General features: G+C 41.7%; 1 protein-coding gene across 6 annotated transcripts in view; it reads left to right on the forward strand.

The window, feature by feature from the left end:
- The window catches only part of KIF13B (kinesin family member 13B), a 120,404-nt gene that overhangs the window by 85,118 nt on the left and 15,929 nt on the right, over positions 1-19,357 (forward strand). For 4 of the 6 annotated variants that reach the window (XR_005954238.1, XM_041426125.1, XM_041426126.1 and 1 more), the window contains 13 exons: positions 83-112; positions 686-785; positions 1,087-1,213; positions 2,506-2,561; positions 3,519-3,643; positions 4,776-4,952; positions 6,460-6,552; positions 7,709-7,861; positions 8,779-8,856; positions 9,370-9,423; positions 10,267-10,287; positions 16,786-16,903; positions 17,352-17,485. Coding sequence is in view for 5 of the 6 variants with exons in the window: in XM_041426125.1 (XP_041282059.1) it covers positions 83-112; positions 686-785; positions 1,087-1,213; positions 2,506-2,561; positions 3,519-3,643; positions 4,776-4,952; positions 6,460-6,552; positions 7,709-7,861; positions 8,779-8,856; positions 9,370-9,423; positions 10,267-10,287; positions 16,786-16,903; positions 17,352-17,485 (1,266 nt within the window). In the remaining variant the exon portion in view is untranslated. The remainder of the gene's footprint in view (positions 1-82; positions 113-685; positions 786-1,086; positions 1,214-2,505; positions 2,562-3,518; positions 3,644-4,775; positions 4,953-6,459; positions 6,553-7,708; positions 7,862-8,778; positions 8,857-9,369; positions 9,424-10,266; positions 10,288-16,785; positions 16,904-17,351; positions 17,486-19,357) is intronic. The other 2 variants (XM_041426127.1, XM_041426129.1) reach the window with 1 other exon arrangement.

Below are 19,357 nucleotides of genomic sequence, written 5' to 3' on the forward strand. Positions count from 1 at the left end.
AGAATAGTTACACCTTTTACATTCAGTATGTCTTCTGCTATCAAAAAAAATTAATTGTATGGTTTTTTGTATTTTGGCCTAGGAAGAAGAGGATGAAATGGACAGTTATCAGGTAAAAATTCAAAATTCTCTCCTACAGATGCAAAAGTTTTCAGATTAAAGCATATTAGAGGAGGAACTGAATGTTCTTAGGGATATTCAGATGTTTTGGGGGTTATGTAAAGGACATAAGCACTTGAAAAAAATCATTTTAGGGGCACATTTGCAGATGCCATAAGAGTGGGATGGTGTGGGGTAGGGATGGATTCCTGACATGAGGCTGCTAAACACTGAGGGGAGTGGTGAGGACTGGGGTTTCCAGCTCCAGTGGTTAGTCAGTTTTGGAGTAGTTAGGTGGTGAAGAATTATATAAAATGAAGGGTTTTTTTCAGCTGGGTAGTACAGCAAAAAAAGCTAAAGAGTTGGCAAGCAAAAATACTTCAAATAAGATATGGAGAGTTCAAGGTTTACATGTGTCTTCGTCTTCTGCTTGGGTGTAGGATGAGCAGAAGGGTTTGTAGAAAATGTGCAAACCACAGTCAGGAAACCTTGGCTTTCCTGGAGCAATATTTAATGTGGTTTTTTAGGACATTTTTTTTTAATGTGTTTTTTTATTTAATGTGTTTTTTTAATGTCCTCTTTTTAGGACAGGGACTTGGAGAGGCTCCGTCGGAAGTGGCTCTGTGCCTTAACAAAGCGCCAGGAGTACCTTGATCAGCAGCTGCAGAAACTCGTGGGGAAGCCTGGTAAGGAAAATGCTGTTAAAGGCAAAAGGTTGAGAGATGGGCACACATTTTTATCTCAATATGTTGTCAAATTTAGAAAAGATGTTCATGGAGAGTTGGAGCTCTGAACTCAGCAGTAATTTGCTTTTTTGGGGTTGAAGTTACAGTTGGAGAAGCTTCTATGAAATTGTTTGTTGTTCTGGGGTGTTTCTTTGTGTGCTGGGTTGTGAGCAGAGCAGGGTTGATTCTGTCATGGGGGTACAAAGTTCCTGCCACGTGCCAGAGGCACTCAGAGCTGCTCTGCCATCCTGACATCTTGCAGATAAAACAGAGGACGACGCGGATCGGGAGGCTCAGCTGTTGGAGATGAGGCTGACCCTCACTGAAGAAAGGAATGCTGTGATGGTTCCTTCTGCTGGCAGTGGGATCCCTGGAGCTCCAGCAGAGTGGTAGGAACATCCATTCCTAGAGGAGGGATGTAAAAATGATGCACAGCCCATTCCTGGCTTTGGATTGTGGCCATTTTTTTTCTCTCCGCAATCTGGCCTCTGTGCACTGCATGAGCAAAGTTGTTAAAATTAGGCCTCTTGCTTAAATTATTTTATCAGGTTGTGTCTCTGAAATCCAGAAATGCTGTTTGGTAAACGATACTGTTATTGATCAGGGTGTAATTATAACCTTCTGAAAAAAGGAATCAATATTTATTACCACTGCACTCGCCATTTAAAAAAATTAGCTAATATGTTAACTACCTAGTTCATTCGCTTAAAAGGCTGCCCTCATCATAAAACTGCATCTCCAGGAGCATTTTGTTGCACTCCTGGTTTGAGAACAAACTCTGTTTAGTCAGCAAGTGTTGCATGTAATTTTCTGAACATTAAAAATAGTAGAGAGCACTAGACTGAGGCTGCTGTGCTGGATCAGCTGTGAGCAACAACTGCAGATAAGAATTCAGTGTTTTTTCACCTCAAACTCATCTTCAGTTGCTTGAAACTTCCTGAATATCTTCTCTGAGCAAGCCTCTGACAGTATTTATTGATGGAATTGAGTGTCATGGACTTTGAAGCTGAAGTTTGTCAGAGCTTCTGAAACATAAAAAAAAAATCAAGTTCTTGTTGGAAACAAATAACTTTCACATCAGTGTGTTTCATTAGGTTTAAAAACAGGGGAGCAGGAAACTTGCTCCAGGAAGAATCTGGTTTGCACTAGAGGAAATGTTCAGTGTGATTCAAGCACTTTATATATTACAAGACTCCAGCCTGCTCTTTTTCCACTATAAATTCACCAGTTTTGGCTCAGTATGTGTTTGGTAAGAAAGAGTAATAACTGTGTGGATGGCAGCATCAGTATTAGTTTAAAAACTTTGAGACTGGCTTTTCTGATTCCCCATTTTCCCTGCCATCACTCAAGTAGAGAGGTTTGCATTTCATGAATGTGTGTGTCAGAGTAAATAAACTTAATTTTGCTATTAGCATTTAGGAGAGGGAAAACACTTCAGAAAGCAGAGGTCAAAGAAGATAATAATTCTAAGAGAGCTGATATAAAAGAAATACTAATTTATTTGAGTCTCTTGGAATCTGCAGCAGTAAATTAAAATAAAGAGGTTTGCCAAGGTTATCAATGGTCTGGCTAAAATTTGCAGACTGAATACAGTGTCCTGAGGGTTTGGACTATCAGGGACGTGTGCTGGGTAAATCTCTCTTACTTTAAATGCCACCATTGTTCCTGTCTTGTATTTTAGGACTCCTGTGGCTGGTATGGAAACTCACATTCCTGTTATATTCCTTGACTTGAATGGTAAGTGATCAGAGTAATTTGGAAACAAACTTTGTCCAGCCAGTGATATTTCAGAATTGAAGCAAGCTCTTAAAATTAGCAGTAGCCTGGAATGGCAGGTGGATTACTTGGAGAAGTGTCCATTTTCCCTGAAACATACTGCTTAATGTTTCAAAATGAGCAATATTATCTATGGGAGGAATCATAGGGTTTTAATAATCCCATGCATCCCAATGCAAGATCCAGTTTGAACAATGCATTTGTCACATGCTCCTACCAAAGATGGGAAGTTGGAACCAGGAAGGTGACAGCTCCAAAGCAATCCAGGGAGCAATCAGTTAAATAAATCCTTGATAGGATGTTTAAAGGAGGGTTAATACTTGGATGAGAGGTGTCAGGTGAAAAGGAGAGGTGACACTCAGCCTGGTGGGAGGAGACCTGGGCTGCAATCCTCTGGCATTGATGGTTTGTCCACCTGGGACAGCACATCCATGGATCCAGTGGCTTCAGAGAGGAGCTGGTTAATAATTCCTGGGGAGGGACTCCAGCCAGGACAGGTTGAGCTTCTCAAAACCCAGATTTAAGAGTTTGTTTAATCATGATCTAAAAGTACTGTATTTTCTCCTGTTCATCCAGCAGTTTATCTTAACAGCACCACATATTTAATGCCAAATGAGCTCAGTGCTGAAAATCCACCTGTGGGCAAGGAAGGGGTGTTTGCCATGGGGGGAGATTCCTGCCCCTTATTAGGCACATTTGAGTCTCTGTCCCCAAATCTCTGTGCACACTTTCTGTATAGAAATGGGATTTTTTTTCTTTTTTTTAAGTGGAGCAATGCAGCTTTAATTTTGCTGGTGAAGTCTGAGTAGCCAAGTTGGGGAGCTGGGGTGAAAATGTGAATTCATGACTTGCTGATGTTTTTTAAAAAGGGTGATTGCTTTGTGTTTCCTCACCTTCCACATCCCCTCCTGTTTGCAGCTGATGACTTCAGCTCCCAGGATAACCTGGATGACCCAGAGGCAGGAGGCTGGGATGCTACTCTGGTGGCAGAGGAAGAGGAGGAGTTCTTTGAGCTGCAGATTGTGAAGCATCATGACAGTGAGGTAAGGGAAGCTGCAGACCAGGAAATTTTTGTCTTTTAATTTTAATTAAATTTTAATTTTAAATTTAATTTTAATTCTTTTTATATGACCACATGTGCAAATAATACATCAAATAGGTCATAAAAGTGATAAAGCACTTGTTTCTCCTGTGAGCAACTGTGTTTTCAAGGAATATTCACTGGAAGTATAAGCATGATTTGGAAAATAGTAAAACTCAAGGATCTTCCTTCATCCAAACATTCCAAAAGCCTGAGATTCAGTTTGTATTTAACACAGCAAAACCCCTGAGTAAATCAGAGTACAAAAGCCCTAGTTGAAGAAACAATTAATTGTTAATTGTTAACATTTTTACCTCTGCATTGTTACACTCATTATCCTCCATTTTGCCACATAACTCATAGTTTCACAACTTTACAATTGTTGGTTTATAATTTCTACTATTAGGTTTAGAACCTCTGACTCATTTCTTAAATTTTGGCTTGTTTTTCTGAAACTTTTTTGATTTTTAGAAGAGCTTTATTCCTGGTAGTTCTGTTAGGGATTTGTTTTTGTCCTGATTTGTATTTAGAGCCTGGAAATTTGGCTACCAGGCCATTTTTCTTATGACTTGAAGATAAACCATTAAATCTTCATTAATACTTATATTTTAACATGCAAGAAGAAAAATTCCAGCTTTTACTGTATTGCTAGAAAGGCTTCAGCAAAGTTATTTCTCAGCTACAGACAAGAGAATTTTTGTGGCATGATGGAAGATTTCCACTGCAATCTCTGTTGCTCTCTGGTTTATCTTAATAAATTAGGCCAAATGGTCCTGCACTTCTGCATATTTTATAATTTATTTGCAATGATCCTGGGTATTCAAAGATCTTTTTTCAAGAGGAAATGTTCCAGATTTTGAGCAAGTTGGCATTTTTAATCCCAACGTCTTCATTTGGCAAACTGATCTTGATTTTTAAATGGCCTCTTCTAAAGTGCGGGGATTTTTTCTTCACAGGGAGCGAAACGGAGAAGCCGACTCTCAAAATTTATGTATTATGTATTTTTGCTAATTATGCTTAATTAATTACAGTTAATTACACACCTAATTATGCTTATTAGAGGATACATTTATTTTTTTTCCCCCTTTTTGCAGGTGAAAGCAGAAGCCTCGTGGGACTCCACGGTCCACGACTGCATCCAGCTCAGCAAGGGGACGGCGGCGGAGGAGAGGGTTTACCTGATTGTCAGAGCCACTGTCCAGCTCAGCCACCCTGCAGAGATGCAGCTGGTGCTGCGCAAGCGCATCTGTGTCAACGTCTATGGCAGACAGGTACAGCTCCTGCAGCCCTTCCCACTTCCCAGGACTCACATTCCCTCCTTTCTCCCCCCATCTCAGCCTGGGTGGAAGCACCGGATCAGCGGCGTCCAGCGAGGCTTTGAGCTGCCAAGTCGTTTTCCTGGTATCCCTTGCATTGTGGATGATTACACAGCTTGTTTTTTAAGGCATCTAAGTGTGATAAATTAATTTTCCTCTTAACCATTAAGTGCTTTCTCACTAGAAAATGAAGAAGAGTTAATTTCTCGTGAGCTCGGAGTTTGTATTTTGCATAAAGGAACTTCTTTGTTTCCCTAGCCCTATATTAAGTCCACACGTTGCTGCTAACCATTTTTATTTACACCTCCAGGTATTTAGAAATCAGCTAGGAATAGTTGGAAGAGAGATCCCTTGTGTTAATTCACCAGAGTTAATCACTCTTGGTCCTTTATGTTTTCCAGCTGGTGCTCTTACAATAATGTCTAGGTGAGAGCAGGGTGTTTGATAAATGGCAGGCAGTGAAGTTGTCATTCCATTTGCAGCATCATGCCCTGAAAATAATATAAATCCTGACAACGATGAGGGAGGAAGGAGTTTGTTCAGCACTGTCTGAGAATCCAGCCTCCCCTGGCAGTGATAATGACAAAGCAGAAAGCCTGGATTGTTATTCTGGTTGCACATCTGTAGTTAAAATCTGAAGCAAGAGCAAAGAGAAGAGGTGTGGTCACACCCAGAAACCCTGTAGGCAATTCCCAGTGCTGGAAGTAGAACCCCAGTTCTTGGTGCTTCCATCAGGCAGAAGCTTTTTCTCAGCAGGGGAAGAACAGTGAATTTTTTGTCCTGTGGAATGGGAGACTGTATTGAACAGATCAATTGAATGTGCCAATAATCACAATCGGGTGAAGTCTTCATCAATTCTGTTTTCTACAGATTTAGTCAGTGCCCTTTTTTACTTTCATCCAACACAGAATCTTTGGCTTTCTTCCTGTTTTTCTAAAAACCCCCGTCAATAACCTTTCCTGGGAGTTTGTCTCAGCAGCATCTTTGAATGACTCATCCCTGCATTAATTCAACAGTCCAGTTCTTAACCCTGCAAGGCGCCAAGTCAGCATAAACAATGACCATGCCCCTTAAATCATTCTTCATAACGATCTCTTTGGTCAAGAATTTAATGTCTGTACTTGTCAATATTCAAGACAAGTCACCTAGGGCTCTGTCATGAAAAAAAAAGCACCTCTAAAAGCAGCTGATGCTTGGTGAAACAGTCACCTTGCAAGGAAGGAATTCATTCCTTCTCTGTATCCACAATAAGCAAGCAAATGATTTTTTCCAAGTTGAAATCTTTGGCTCTTACATGTTTACTGGTTAGACTTTGCAGTTTGGGCTTCTTTCATTGTGAACTGCATTTATTTCAGCTGGAATCTGTTAATCCACAGCTAGAATGTCTTAATCCACATTTTCCTCATGTTTATTTCAGCTGGAACCTGTTAATCCACATTTTCCTCGTGTTTGCTCCCCACAGGGTTTTGCACAGAGTTTCCTCCGAAGAATGTCCCCCCGAAGTTCCATCCCTGGCTGTGGCGTCACTTTTGAGATAGTCTCAAACATTCCAGAGGTGAGTAAGAAATCAGAGTGTCTCAAATTGGCCAAGCCCCTCTAATTTTGTGCTTTCCCCCCTAATCTGGGCATGCTGGCTCTTGCTGCTGCCAGCAGAAACTGTGGTTTGTAAAAGATGGAGCCTGTTCCTTTACATGCTGTGACTTAGCATTGTCACTGTGTATTTTGTTGAGTGAGCATCTATTTGCTCAGGTCCTTGAAGAGGCAGTTTGAAGAGAGATGGGGGGAGGAAAAGAAGGAGGAAAAATGGGCAGGTGAAGTGGCTGCTGCGGGGAGCACGAGAATCTGTGGAAAAAAATAACAAAGTGGCTTTTTCTCAGTAATGTCTTTATGCAGCTCTTGATTCCTGAGCATATTCCCAGTTAGATGCTAATCCTTTCTTTCCAAAGAGATGCTCTATCAGGGCACTTGTGAAAACATTAACACATGAAGAGCCAAAACTCTGATTGCTGCCTGGCTCTTTCATGTTCTGCTGCATTTTGCACTCTGTGTTGAAATGCTTCTCGAGCAATGTTCTATTTTTTTTCCTTCTTGCAGCTCACTTGAAATTTTGTTTTCCTCTCAGGTTAGATAACGCCCCAAATGTGCTCAAGCACTTTTTAATTATGAAATATCTGAATGCAGCCCTTTTGCTAATTAATGGCAATGTCTTGCTGTGAGACTCTCAGAAAGAACCCAAAAAGCCTCAAAACAATAACCACGTACAGCTTGAGATGTCTGTGACAGTGGCAGCAGCACCTGTGCAGGTTACGTGGCACAAGGTGTTTATTTGGATCAGAATCTTAGATTGGGTATTAGGAAGAAATTTAGAATAGATATTAGGAAGAAATCCTTTTCTCCAAGGGTGGTGGGGCAGTGATTGCCCAGAGAGGTTCTGGACTCCCCATCCCTGGCAGTGTCAAAGGCTAGGTTGAACAGAGCTTGGAGCAACCTAGGATGGTGGAAAGTGTCCCTGCCCGTGACAGGGGGTGGAATGGGATGAGTTTTAAGGTTTCTTCCAACCCAAACTATTCCATGATTCTCATCTGCCTCTGAATTTAAGGACAAAGAGTGCTGAGCTGGTGCCATGTGGTTTAAAAATGCATTTTCTCTGAGAGTGAGTGGGAGATTTCGGGTTTATTTTAAAATGCTGCCCTCTCTTTTTGCCTCCTCAGGATGCTCAAGGGGCTGAGGAGCGGGAGGCACTGGCCAGGATGGCAGCAAACGTGGAAGATGCAGCTTCAGCTGACTCTGAAGCCTACATTGAGAAGTACCTGCGGAGCGTCCTGGCCGTGGAGAACATCCTCACCCTGGACCGGCTGCGCCAGGTCTGGCTGCAGCAGGGAGTGCTGAGCACACTGTGTGCCATCCAAACACCCTCCTGAGTGCACACAAGCTACCAAACAACCCCAAAAACCACCCCAGTGCACACCTCAGCCTCCAAAAGTGGGCCTGTGGCAAAGATCCAGGGCAGCAGAGATGTCCTCGCTCAGCTCCGGCGCAGATGGGGCTGGGAGTTCCCTGCTCAGGGCACAGTTCTGGGGGGCTTGGTTTGGTTTTAAGCTGTTCATTGCTAATTCTGGTTCAGGAAAAGGAGTTATGTGGCCTTAGCTTTTGCTTTCTGAAGCTTTACCAATAGTTTTCTGCAATTGCCAGTAGATTTTTTGTCATTTTGCCCACATTCTACTTTGAATTCACCAAAGCCATCCTGCCAATAAAAAAAATACATTGATTGGGTTAATTTTAAGTACTATAACTTGATCTGTTTACCAGGAAAAATACAGGAGAGAAAAACATTTGTTAAAAATTGTTCTCCTGGATATAAATTATGCAAGCACAAAGAGAAAAGTTATGCAAAACAAGCTGGAGCTTGTGCCTGCCCACTATAAATTCACAGGGAAATGTGATGCACTTTAAATATTGAAAGCAAGTTCCCTGTCATTTATAATTAGTTTAAAGGATTAAAATAAGAGCACAGCTAGGAAAGAGAGTCTAAGTCTTTGCATCTCTGTCATCTCCTAGAATCAAGACTGCAAAATCCTACATGTGCCAATCAGCAAAATACCAGATGTTAAAATTTATCCATTGATAATTTTAGCCGTGTAAACTTTACAGACAGCAGCCTGTGCCACAAGGCAGCTCAGAAGCATTTTACTTGTATAGACAAAGCTATCCTGGGATGATCAGAGCTTTAATTCTTGCCAAATACACTCATTTTCTTCGTTTTGCTCTCTGTGACTGCCAGGAAGTTGCTGTAAAGGAGCAGCTGATGGGAAAAGGAAAACTCTACCGCAGGAGCCTGAGCTCCCCCAACGTGAATCGGGTGAGTTTTCCCTGCTGGCATCTCCAGCAGCTCCACTCTTCATTCTCAGGTCCTGGAGTCATGGAACAGAGCAATGAATTTCCTTCTTTTTGACCCCTCTGTGCTACTTTTTTTTTTCCCTGAACAATGGAGATTTTTCATTTCCTTTCCAAGTTGAAGGGGTGGGTTTTTTCTCTTTTTCTTTAGAAGATTTCCAAACAAGTTACAAGTTATATGCTGAAGTCAGTTATGTGCTGAACTTAAGCTTTGTGGCAGTGTTGTGCATAAGAAAAATGAGACTTCTGCTACCCAAAATTTGGAAAGAAATCGTTTGATAGAACTGGTAATCAAACTAACGTCAAATTCTGGCTCCTCCCAGGTCAAGAATTAAATTTTCACCTTTAATTTCTTGGACTGTGATTCTGCTTTCACCAAAGAACTATTTCTTTTTAGTCTTAACTAGTCAAGAGGCATAGTTATGAATTTTTTAAAGTTCTTTTTAAGAAATAATTCTGCTTCTTTCAACTCTTCCAGCTTTCTACAAGCCGCCAGGATTTAGCTCCCCCTTATAACCTGAGCAGCAACAGGGTGAGTATCTGCAGATCTCCTGGGAAGACTGGGGAAAAAAGGAAATTACCCAATTACTCAGTGATTGGGGGCATAAAAGGGAAATATTTATGAAAAATGGGCTACCCCCATGTGCTCCTGGATCCTTGGGACAGAAATAGGTTGGGATGTGCTGCTCTGGACCTATCTGGGGAAGTTCCCAGCCCTTGTCCCAGCCCCTGTGGGATACTCAGGAGCATTGTCCAGCTTTAGAGTTCTTCCAGAGCTTTTACCTGGGTGGAGGAAAAAAATCTGGGAGAAAGGAAGAGTTTTGGGATCCATATCTCAGTCCAAGTCCACCTCTAGACAGAGTAAAGGCTGTGAAGAAAGTCCCTGACCTCCCAGTCATCCTAAACTTGTGGTGGATGATAATCTAGCCCCTTTCACTCCTTAAAAACACCACTAGAGACCCAAAGCATTCCTTTAAAAGGTGAAAAATTAAATTTAAGCTTATTTTTCCAAATCCTAGATCAACTGAAGGATCTCCTCCTGATAGATATTCTGCCCAGCAAGCGTGGAGTCATTTTGAGGGGGAGAATCTGGTGGTGACAAGGCATTTTAATGCATAATGCAGTTGCACAGAATAATAGAATTTTGATGTAGTGCTCCAGCATTGGTTGCTAAATCTGCTACATCTGATCCATGGAGAGAATGCTAAAATATGTGCAGGTGATGAAGTGTTTGTAGCAACTTCTGTTTGGAGAGAACTGTGGGGTGTTTCAATATTGTAAGGTTTTTAAAGCAAAAATTAAAGATTAGGATTCTTAATGATTTCTGTTTTTCTCCTCCCTTCTCCTCAATGATTTCTCTCATTGCATGTTTCAGAGTCCAAAGGTCCCAGCAGAGGTAATACATTAGGTCCACCTAATGAGTGGGATAATAATTTTATCTCACTATAAAGTTGATTTTGCTCACTCACACGCTTTTATTTCCTGCTTTGAAGATGCTGCTGGTGGTGCCTCTTTTGCATAGCACAGAGCAAACGAGTTTTTCCATTGAAATGCTGTCATTAATGCAGCGTGAACTGGTACAAAGCAGAGAACTTTTCTCCTTGGGTGCATCTGATGGGTTCTTACAGAGCTGGAGCTGTTCAGTGCCATTTCTCACAGATTTTTTGGACAGGGTGAAGTCGTTTCAGAAATAACTCCCTCTCAGCTAAAAAAAAAAACCAGACATGAAAGCAAGCAAATATCTAAATATCTTCCAGTGAATATTAGCCTGGAGATGAGATAAACATTGAGATTTTCTCTCTCAAATCTTGCTCAGGCTTTATGGCTTTTATAGTTCAGTGTGAGCAACTCTTGATTTCTGCAAACAAATGACTTTAAAATAACAACTGGCCCAATGGAAAACATGCTTTTCCTTAGTTTTGTGTTAGTGCTCTCAGAGGAATGACCCCTTTTCCCAAGCTTTGGTTAACTGGAATTGTTGGCAGTGGTTTGCATGAGGTTTTGCAGCTCTTGGCCATGGCTGTAGTTGCTGACAGAGACTCTGTGCTGCAGGAATGTGGAGCTGAGGTGGTGGAGCTGCTCCCCTTGCTTGCAGTGAGCTTCAATCCAAGGCACTTGTTCCTCAGAACATGGAGATGGGACCTCCCCAGCTGGAAATTCCTGGTTTTGAGGGGATTTCTGGTTCCAGGCCACGTTGGGCAGGGCTTGGCACAGCCTGGCTTAGTGGAAGTGTCCCTGCCCAGGGCAGGGAGCTGGAATTAGGTGACCTTTAAACACTCCCAACCCAAACTTGTCATGCAGTGATCCAGTTTCAATAAGAAGATGAGCAAAAGCTTTTGTAATCCCAATGAAATATTTAACAGATCCTTAAATGTCCCTATAGCACAGAGACACCACAGAGCTCACTGGTGAGATCAGTCCTGTCCAGTTCAGCATAAAGGACCTAAGAGGAGCTTGACAGGCAGAGTTTTGGTTAAGCTGGATACCTTTGTCCCTTGGTGAGAAATTTGGTGGCAAAGGAGTCTTCTCCAGCAGTCATGGATTGTTATTTTATTGCCATTTTACCAGGAATTTGGTGTTGTTTATTATAAAAAGCCAATTCCAAACAAGTGATTTAATGTGTCACAGGAAAAAGCAGTCACAGGACACTAACAACACCTGAACTGGGTGCAAAATATGGATGGAAGCCCTTTGCACATCCCAGAATATTCCTTTCCTTAACTTTTATTCCATTTCTTTATTTCTCTCTGTAATTGTTGTTCCTTGCACCCCTACTGCCTTTACCATGGATTTTTAGCTTTGTGGAAAGGGCTCCTCAGTCTCATTCTTCTATGTCAAGCACCATCCATGCTGGTAAAATTTAGGATTTGCTTCATTCTCCATCACTTAGAAAAGCCAGGGCTCATTCCCCTGGGAAAAAAAATATTAAACAAGAATATTATATGAGTTGAAATAAGAATTAAAGATGGTGTCAATAGAGCTACAACAGGCAGCTCAGGAATTTCAAGAATTAAGGCATGGATTCATCTTGCAGACTTTGGTAGTAAAAGCATGGATGGGTGATCACATCCTCCTGAAGAGCTGGAAAGGTCCTTCTCCAGGACTGGAGCAGAGGTGTGGGACTGGCACATTTTGGGGAAAAAAACACTTTAAAGAGTATCCCAGTGTGCTGAGAGCACAGAGAGATTCTAGGGAGCAGGATGAGTCACACTGAGCTGTGCATTCCTGGGGAATATTTAAGTCACCATTGGGAATTTTTAATTTCTGAATTTACTTCAGTTGAGTTTTATGGACTTACTGCACGTGGCCTCACCTGTAGGTTCTGTCTGCTTGCTTAAATGAGAAAAAGGCAATTTTTATTCCTGTTAAAACTGCAGATGTGGTTAGGGAAGGCTGAGATGATTTTGATTTCTCCTTGCACATCAAGTGATGCAGGGGTATTGAGTGTCTTAGTCTTGATATCAAATACAGGGGGTGAATTTTCATATTCAAGGGGGCTTTTGCTGGAAATTTAATTTAATTTATTTCAGGTGGATGCTGAATTTTTAAAAACTGCATTGACTAAACTGGATGAATCAGAGGCACAATGAGTGGAAGGCACCTCTGAGGTGTTTTACAGATCAGACTAAATGACATACTGATGAAAAATACCACAAGTTGCTCTTAAAACACCTCTGACAAGAACCATTTTGTCTTGGACAGTTGTCCTTCCTTTCCCAAAGACCTAGTGTTTATAGCTGAAAATCCAAGTAAGGCTAGATGGTGCCATTAAACCTTCAGGTTTTTCTGGGAACCAAAGTTTTTCCCAGCAAATTGATACTGTGTAGATTGAACTTGAATAATCCTGCTGTTCATGAGAACAAGTGCCTTTTGTCCCAGCTGTGTGTCCCAGCTGTTTGCTTGTGTTCCAGTGCTCCTTGGTCACCTTTTCCTAAGCCTTTTCTGAACTGCTGAAATAATAAAACACAAGAATTATTCATTTCTCTTACCCAGTGGCTGCATTTTAATGGTCTGTCAACTTCAAGGAAAGATTTGTCAGGTAAAGCCTCAGATGACTTAGGTAGTGATCATCCCTTCCTGCCCTAAAGGTTTTGTGCATGAAATAAATCCCCTGGGGTTTTTCATGGAGGATGTGTGAAAGAAGGGAAGGCAGAGGAGAAGAAGGAGAAGGTTTTATGAAAATAAACCACTTTATAAACAGCTCTGCATTAAAACACATCAAGGGACATGCATTCTTCTGGTGGCTACTTGGATTTGTTAAATTAAATCACTTGACCTCTGTTTGGTCACTTGGCAGAGAGCAAATATATTCATGAAATGATGACTCCTCTGGGCAAATGATTTATAAGCTTTCTCTTTTTCTCTCACCACCCTTCTTGAGAGAGAAAAGATTCACAGCACTTAAATAATAATAAGAAGAATAAACTTAAAACTTGTAGTGGTGCATGCACAAAGCAACACAGGAGAGTCTTGGATGACATCCAGATGGGAAACTTGGGAACTTCATCAAGTTAACATAGTTAATAATTATTTTAGTGAGATTGACATGGGTTATCTTTCAATCCAGCTTAGTAAAATCATTCATTAATTACCTTTTCCCTCTGCAGAGTACTTGACACTTCCAGTTGTCTCCAGTATTTTCTTTTCAAAATGTTTCTCCACCCATTACTAACCTAATTTTGATGGTTTGTTTTCATCTCAGAGTTGAGGGTCCCAAATCTGACCTTTAGGCTAAAACTGATCTCTGCACTCTCTCCAAAGCAAGCGTAATTCAAAAACACAACATGCCTTAAGTAAACAACCACACAAATCCTTTTCTCATTCCTGTTCTCAGGACCTTAATTTTATTTCTCCTGGCAAAATACTTAAAATTATTTAGAAAATGTAGTCATCTATAGTATCAAGGCTGAAGCAAAATTTCTAAAAGATCCTACGAAAAAAGCCTTTTCCTACAGAAAAAGTCAACAAATGGTGCCATTCTTTCTGTGCAGGATGAATATTCTGAAAGGGTTCTGCTGGTTCTTACCTACTCCAATTTTTCAGCATTCCCCAAACAGGGCTAGAAAGTCAAGATATTGCTTGAAACCATTTTACTCTTGGAACACTCAGTGAAGGGCACTTCTGACTCCACAGATCATGACTCAGAAAATTATTTAGTTGCTCTTTACCTGCACTGAGTCCTTGTTCTAGTAAGCTACAATACTCTTGAGTATTTGTAATATTCTTTCTATTTATTCTTCTTCTGTGGCCTCCAGAAGCACTTGGGCTTGGCTCAAGATGTGGCACCTCGATCCGTTTGTCTTTAAGTGGATCACTATCCCAAGATCTGAAAGGATCACTAATCAAGCTTTATATTCTCAAAAAATAAAGCTTTCAGATGCTTGTCACTCTTCCATAGTTCTTTTTCCTAATCCAGTGCCAACATCGACCAGGCTGATGGCAGACTAGGCCAGGAGGCAACAAAACCAGTATTTCAAGATAATTTTGAGTCTTGTGCTATTTGGTTTGAGTCTTCTGTTTTTTGTTAATCTCTGCACGTGATAAGGCCACCTGTGAGAAATCTGCACTAATAGAAACACAAAAGCCAAAAAAAAAAAAATTTGGGGATGAGGAATAGGAGAGATGGTTTCGTTTTGTTAATCTCTGCACGTGATAAGGCCACCTGTGAGAAATCTGCACTAATAGAAACACAAAAGCCAAAAAAAAATATTTGGGGATGAGGAATAGGAAAGATGGTTTCATAGAACCATTTTGTGGAATTTTCCAGCCTCAAACGTGACTCTTGGATGTGTGTAAGACATAAATGAGTTGCAGGTCAAAGATGATGCTGGAATTGGAGGCTTATGGCATGGGCAGAGCAGGAAGCTTCCAAGAAGGGCTTAAACATCAAAGTCCTCAAAACCAGCAGACAGACAAACCCCTGCTGCTCCCAGCCTGGCCTCCACCAGCTTCACTTCCAGGATGCCTCAGTGACCTGAGACACCCATCAGTTATCCCAAATTTGTCTGTACTGGCTGTACCTGGAGCAGGAGGGCTGAGGACAGGTCCTGCTCTGCCCAAGTGAGGTTATTTGCTATTCAAAGCAGGAGCAGCTTCCCTGGGACTGACTTATAGATCCAAATGGAAATGATTCTTGCCCTGGGCTGCTCACTGTGACCTTCAACCCAGTGGAGAAATCTATTCCTCCTATCCTGGCTTATTTATTATTTGTGAAACATTCATGACTTCAAGTTGCAGTTAAGATTAGTTTGGCTGCCTGTCATTATTTTTATGTTCAAGGTCAGATTAATTCCTTGCATCCAACGGTGGGGAGCTTCTTGAAAAAGCACATTCCCCCCCTCTTCCTCCAGGAAAAAATATACTAAACTTATGATCTAGGATGCAGCAGGTCCTTCCATCCCTTGTAACTCCTGCTCCTTTTTACTGTGAAAGTATTTCTCTTCCTGTTACATCTTTGAAAACACAAGCAAAACTCAGGGTACAATAAAATCCAGATTTTGCACCAATCATAGCAAAACTCTTCACCAAAAAAATAAATGGGATTAGACTTCAGTTTTTATCAGGGATTAGACTTCAGGGTTTTTTTGGCTGCACCATCCTGTCCTTGCAACTTCTGATTGTGGAAAGATGAAGCTTTGCAAGCTCGTCCTGAGAATATTTTGTCACCTGAACAGGACAACACTTTCCCACAAGATCCTGAGACTTCTTGAAGAGTCTGAGCCTGGACTTTTTTGACCCATAGGCTCATAAATGAGTACTGAGTTGCCTTCAGGTCTCCTATAAATGAGAAGGAGCTGCTTTGGCAGTTTGATTTTGCATGTGTGCCTCCCTCAGACATTTTCAGGACAACCCCATGGAATTTTGGTTTCCCTTCCAGCTCTGCACACTTAGTTTGGTGAACCAAAACCAAGCTCTGTCCTGCATCCATGAAACTTCCAGCAGAGCCACACCCTGGCCAGTCACTTGGAGTAATCATTGCAGACAAATTTATAAATGATTTTGCCTAGCAAGATGAGAGAATTAATAAAAAATTGATTTGGACACACAGATTCTTGACACTCACATGCTGCTGTGAAACAGTGGCTTGGGGTTTCTCTCTGTTAGCCAAGAGGTTTTGTCACTGGGCCAGTTTCTGGCTGTGAGTTTGAGAGGAAAGTTCCAGAACCACAGTGGGCCTTTGTAAAAGCAAGGGAAATCATCCCTGATGTGTAGAATGGTGTGTGGGATCCATGGGAAAACCCAACCAGAGAACCCTGGGATCTTGGGAAGGCAGAGGAGCTGCTCTTTTCTCTGTCACTCGTCTGCATCAGGCTTTTGTAGGGCTGAAAAGAATCTTGTTTCATCTTCAAAACCCTAACCTGTCCTAATCTTTTTTGTGGGTCCTGCTATCCACAGCTTGGATATTCCAACTTTCTCTTTCCCAGAAAACTTTGCAGTGCCACAGTTGCTTCCTCTTGATCTTCTCCTTTCTCTGACTCCAGGCACAAACATCCAGCCTTTAGGTCTTGTATTTCTTGTCTTGTTTAAAGCTCTGTCCTCACCCTTTTTCCTGGCACTACTCTTGAGTAGATACACAAAATATTCAGGAATTTTGGGCAGACAGCACCATATTATTTTCACCTGGTTGTAACCTACTCAGCTTCTAAAACACAGCAGCACAAGTGAGTGAAATATTACAGCTATGAGATCTAGAATTAAACTTTTTCTGTGTCTTTATGCTGAGGGTGCTCATCTTTGCAGGGCTGGGTCTGCCAACTAAAAGCACCTCTGGGGAAGGGTCTTTCCTCAGCTCTGGCACTCTGAGCTTGGCAGAGGGGGTGTGCAGGGTGTTTTGGGATTGCTGTGCTTCTTCTGTTGTGCTAACTTGGAAAAACGCCTTTTTTTTTCCCTCTAGGGTCGATGGGAGAGTCAACAAGATGTGTCCCAAGGTGCCACAAACTCCAGTAGAGGCATTAGTCCATCTCATACCTCCCTGCCAGGCTCTGGGCAGCAGAACCACTCCCCTGATCCAGGTAAGGCTCTTCTTAAACTCAGAAAGCTCCCCTGATCCAGGCAGGGCTCTTCTTCAGCTAAAAAAACTCCCCTGATCCAGGTAAGGCTCTTCTTCAGCTCAAAAAACTCCCCTGATCCAGGTAGGGCTCTTCTTCAGCTCACAGAACTCCCCTGATCCAGGTAAGGCTCTTCTTCAGCTCAAAAAACTCCCCTGATCCAGGTAGGGCTCTTCTTCAGTTCAGGGAACTTCCTAAATATGGGATGAAGTCACTGCAGCTCCTGAGTGTCACTAAAAGTCAGAGAGTGCTTTCCCTTGGCTAATTCTTTGACCACAGAAATCATCTTAGACTAAAAAGAAGGTTTTAAAATTTTTTTTATAGAGGGTTTTGGGTCAGCTTTGGGGCTTTTTTCCCCCCTTTCTCCAAAGAAGAATTCTTTGCATGTGTGAATATTTTGTTTTTCCAACAGGTATTGGTAGCCTGGCTGCTTCCTACCTGAATCCTGTCAAGTCCTTGGTGCCTCAGATGCCAAAGCTGCTGAAGTCCCTGTTCCCTGTTAGAGATGAGAAAAAGGGCAGGCAGAGCTCTCCCCTTGCACAGCAGGTAAGGCATTAAATCACCCACAAAATCCAATACTGGTGAGTGCTGCTGGGCTTGCTGGCAGAGAGCTGTTTTATAAAAGTTGTTGCAGAGCAAACCAGGCTTTTAGGCACAGCAAAGCCTCGTGATCCATTTCCCCTCCATCCTGTCCAGGGATAGTGGAGCTGCTGGAACTTATTGACACACACTCAGCCCACACTTGGCTCTTTACAAGTGCCAGCTCCACTCCCAGGGTGATTTATGGGCCTCCCACTCGCAGCAACAATGGTAAAATTTATGAAGGGCACTTAGTGTTGTTTGTGTATTGCCAGGAGGAAAATGTAATTCTATTTTTAATTCCCTATTTCATATCCTCACCCCTCACCCAGCTCGTGTCACCTTTTACCATCTTTCCCTGTGTACTTGGGGCAGTTGCTTTTGTTCATTCTTATCTACTCCATGTGTCAGGGAAGCATTTGATTTCCTTTTTTTCCTTTTGTTGTGCTGCAAAGTTCCCATCTGCTCCAGATGTGGCTCCTGTGCTCTGAGCAGAAGTTGATGCAAGTCAAGCTGACTGGAAAAACACTTCTGTTTTTTAAAAAAACACCAGATGAAATAGAGAATCCCATTATAAATCATGTAATCTCCTCTATTTGTGAGGAATATTTATTTACAAAGGAATATTTCCCTCTAGAGTAAATGTTGAAGGTTTAACAAACTGTTTTGAAGATGAATCTGGAGCCAGATCTCGTGTGAAAGTTTTTGGGATTCCATTCTGTCCATGCTGGCTCTGCTCTCACCCTCTTCCCTTTGCCTGGAGTTCTGGAAGCTCATTACTTACCCAGATCTCGTGTGAAAGTTTTTGGGATTCCATTCTGTCCATGCTGGCTCTGCTCTCACCCTTTTCCTTTGCCTGGAGTTCTGGAAGCTCATCACTTATTAACTCAGACTTTTCTTCACCTCTTGCCATGCAGGCAAACATTTTAAAGAATATCTTCCTCCAAACAAACGCTAAAATCCCTGAAAAACTCTTTTTTTTGGTGGGTGAATCCAGGTCTTTTGTTTGCTACCACTAAACTTGATGTTACAAGAACATCCCAGGAGTACAGGAAGTTGTTTTGATGTAATAGAAATACAGTAAAATATTAAATAGATAAAGCAAAAATAAATCTACTAACACTTAAATATTTTTAAAAGAAATTTCTGCCACGTGTAGCACAAATAAGAGTGAGGCAGTTTTAAAATATTCTTAGCTTGATTGGGGATTCATTTTACATTTTAATCTTGCCTTTTGCTTGGTGCTGAGGCTGGAATTGTACAAACCCCATCATCTATGAACTGCAGAGAATTAAAATGAAGGTGGTGACTTTCTTTAAAGGTATTTGGGTATGGAAAGATGCAAATAGGTGCTCTTACAATTGCAGTGAGAGCCTTTCACACCTTCTTGAATCCTCAGTGAATCAGTGAGAGCTGAGAGGAGGAACGAGGCCTAATTTCCTGCCTCTAGTCTAACCACCTGTTCCCACTCCTTTCCTGTTCAAGATCAGTCGTGGATGATTTCTCTAGAAATCAAGTTTTAAACTGCAGAGACATCTCCTCAATGAGATTTTAGTTTATGGTATGGATTACTATGGAAAGGCAACCAGGTCGTGATCTCAGTGATTTTTAATAGGAGGGGAAATGCTATTAATGCTCTGTCTTTTAAAAAATAAGAGGAGTAGGTGATGCTTCAGTGCTTGCACTGGAGAGCAGCCCAGGGTTTCCATGACCAGTGGATCTGTGTCATGTAATGAAATGTTAGAATTATTCTCTACTTTCAGGTTTTACAATGGAACAAATCAGCTGTATTCCAATGTGCCTCCCTGGTCTGAGGGGTTTTACAAATTCCTTGCAGCT

The sequence above is a fragment of the Onychostruthus taczanowskii genome, unplaced genomic scaffold (genome assembly GCF_017590055.1).
Source record: "Onychostruthus taczanowskii isolate IOZ18803 unplaced genomic scaffold, ASM1759005v1 scaffold90, whole genome shotgun sequence".
In the NCBI taxonomy this organism is placed as follows: domain Eukaryota; kingdom Metazoa; phylum Chordata; class Aves; order Passeriformes; family Passeridae; genus Onychostruthus; species Onychostruthus taczanowskii.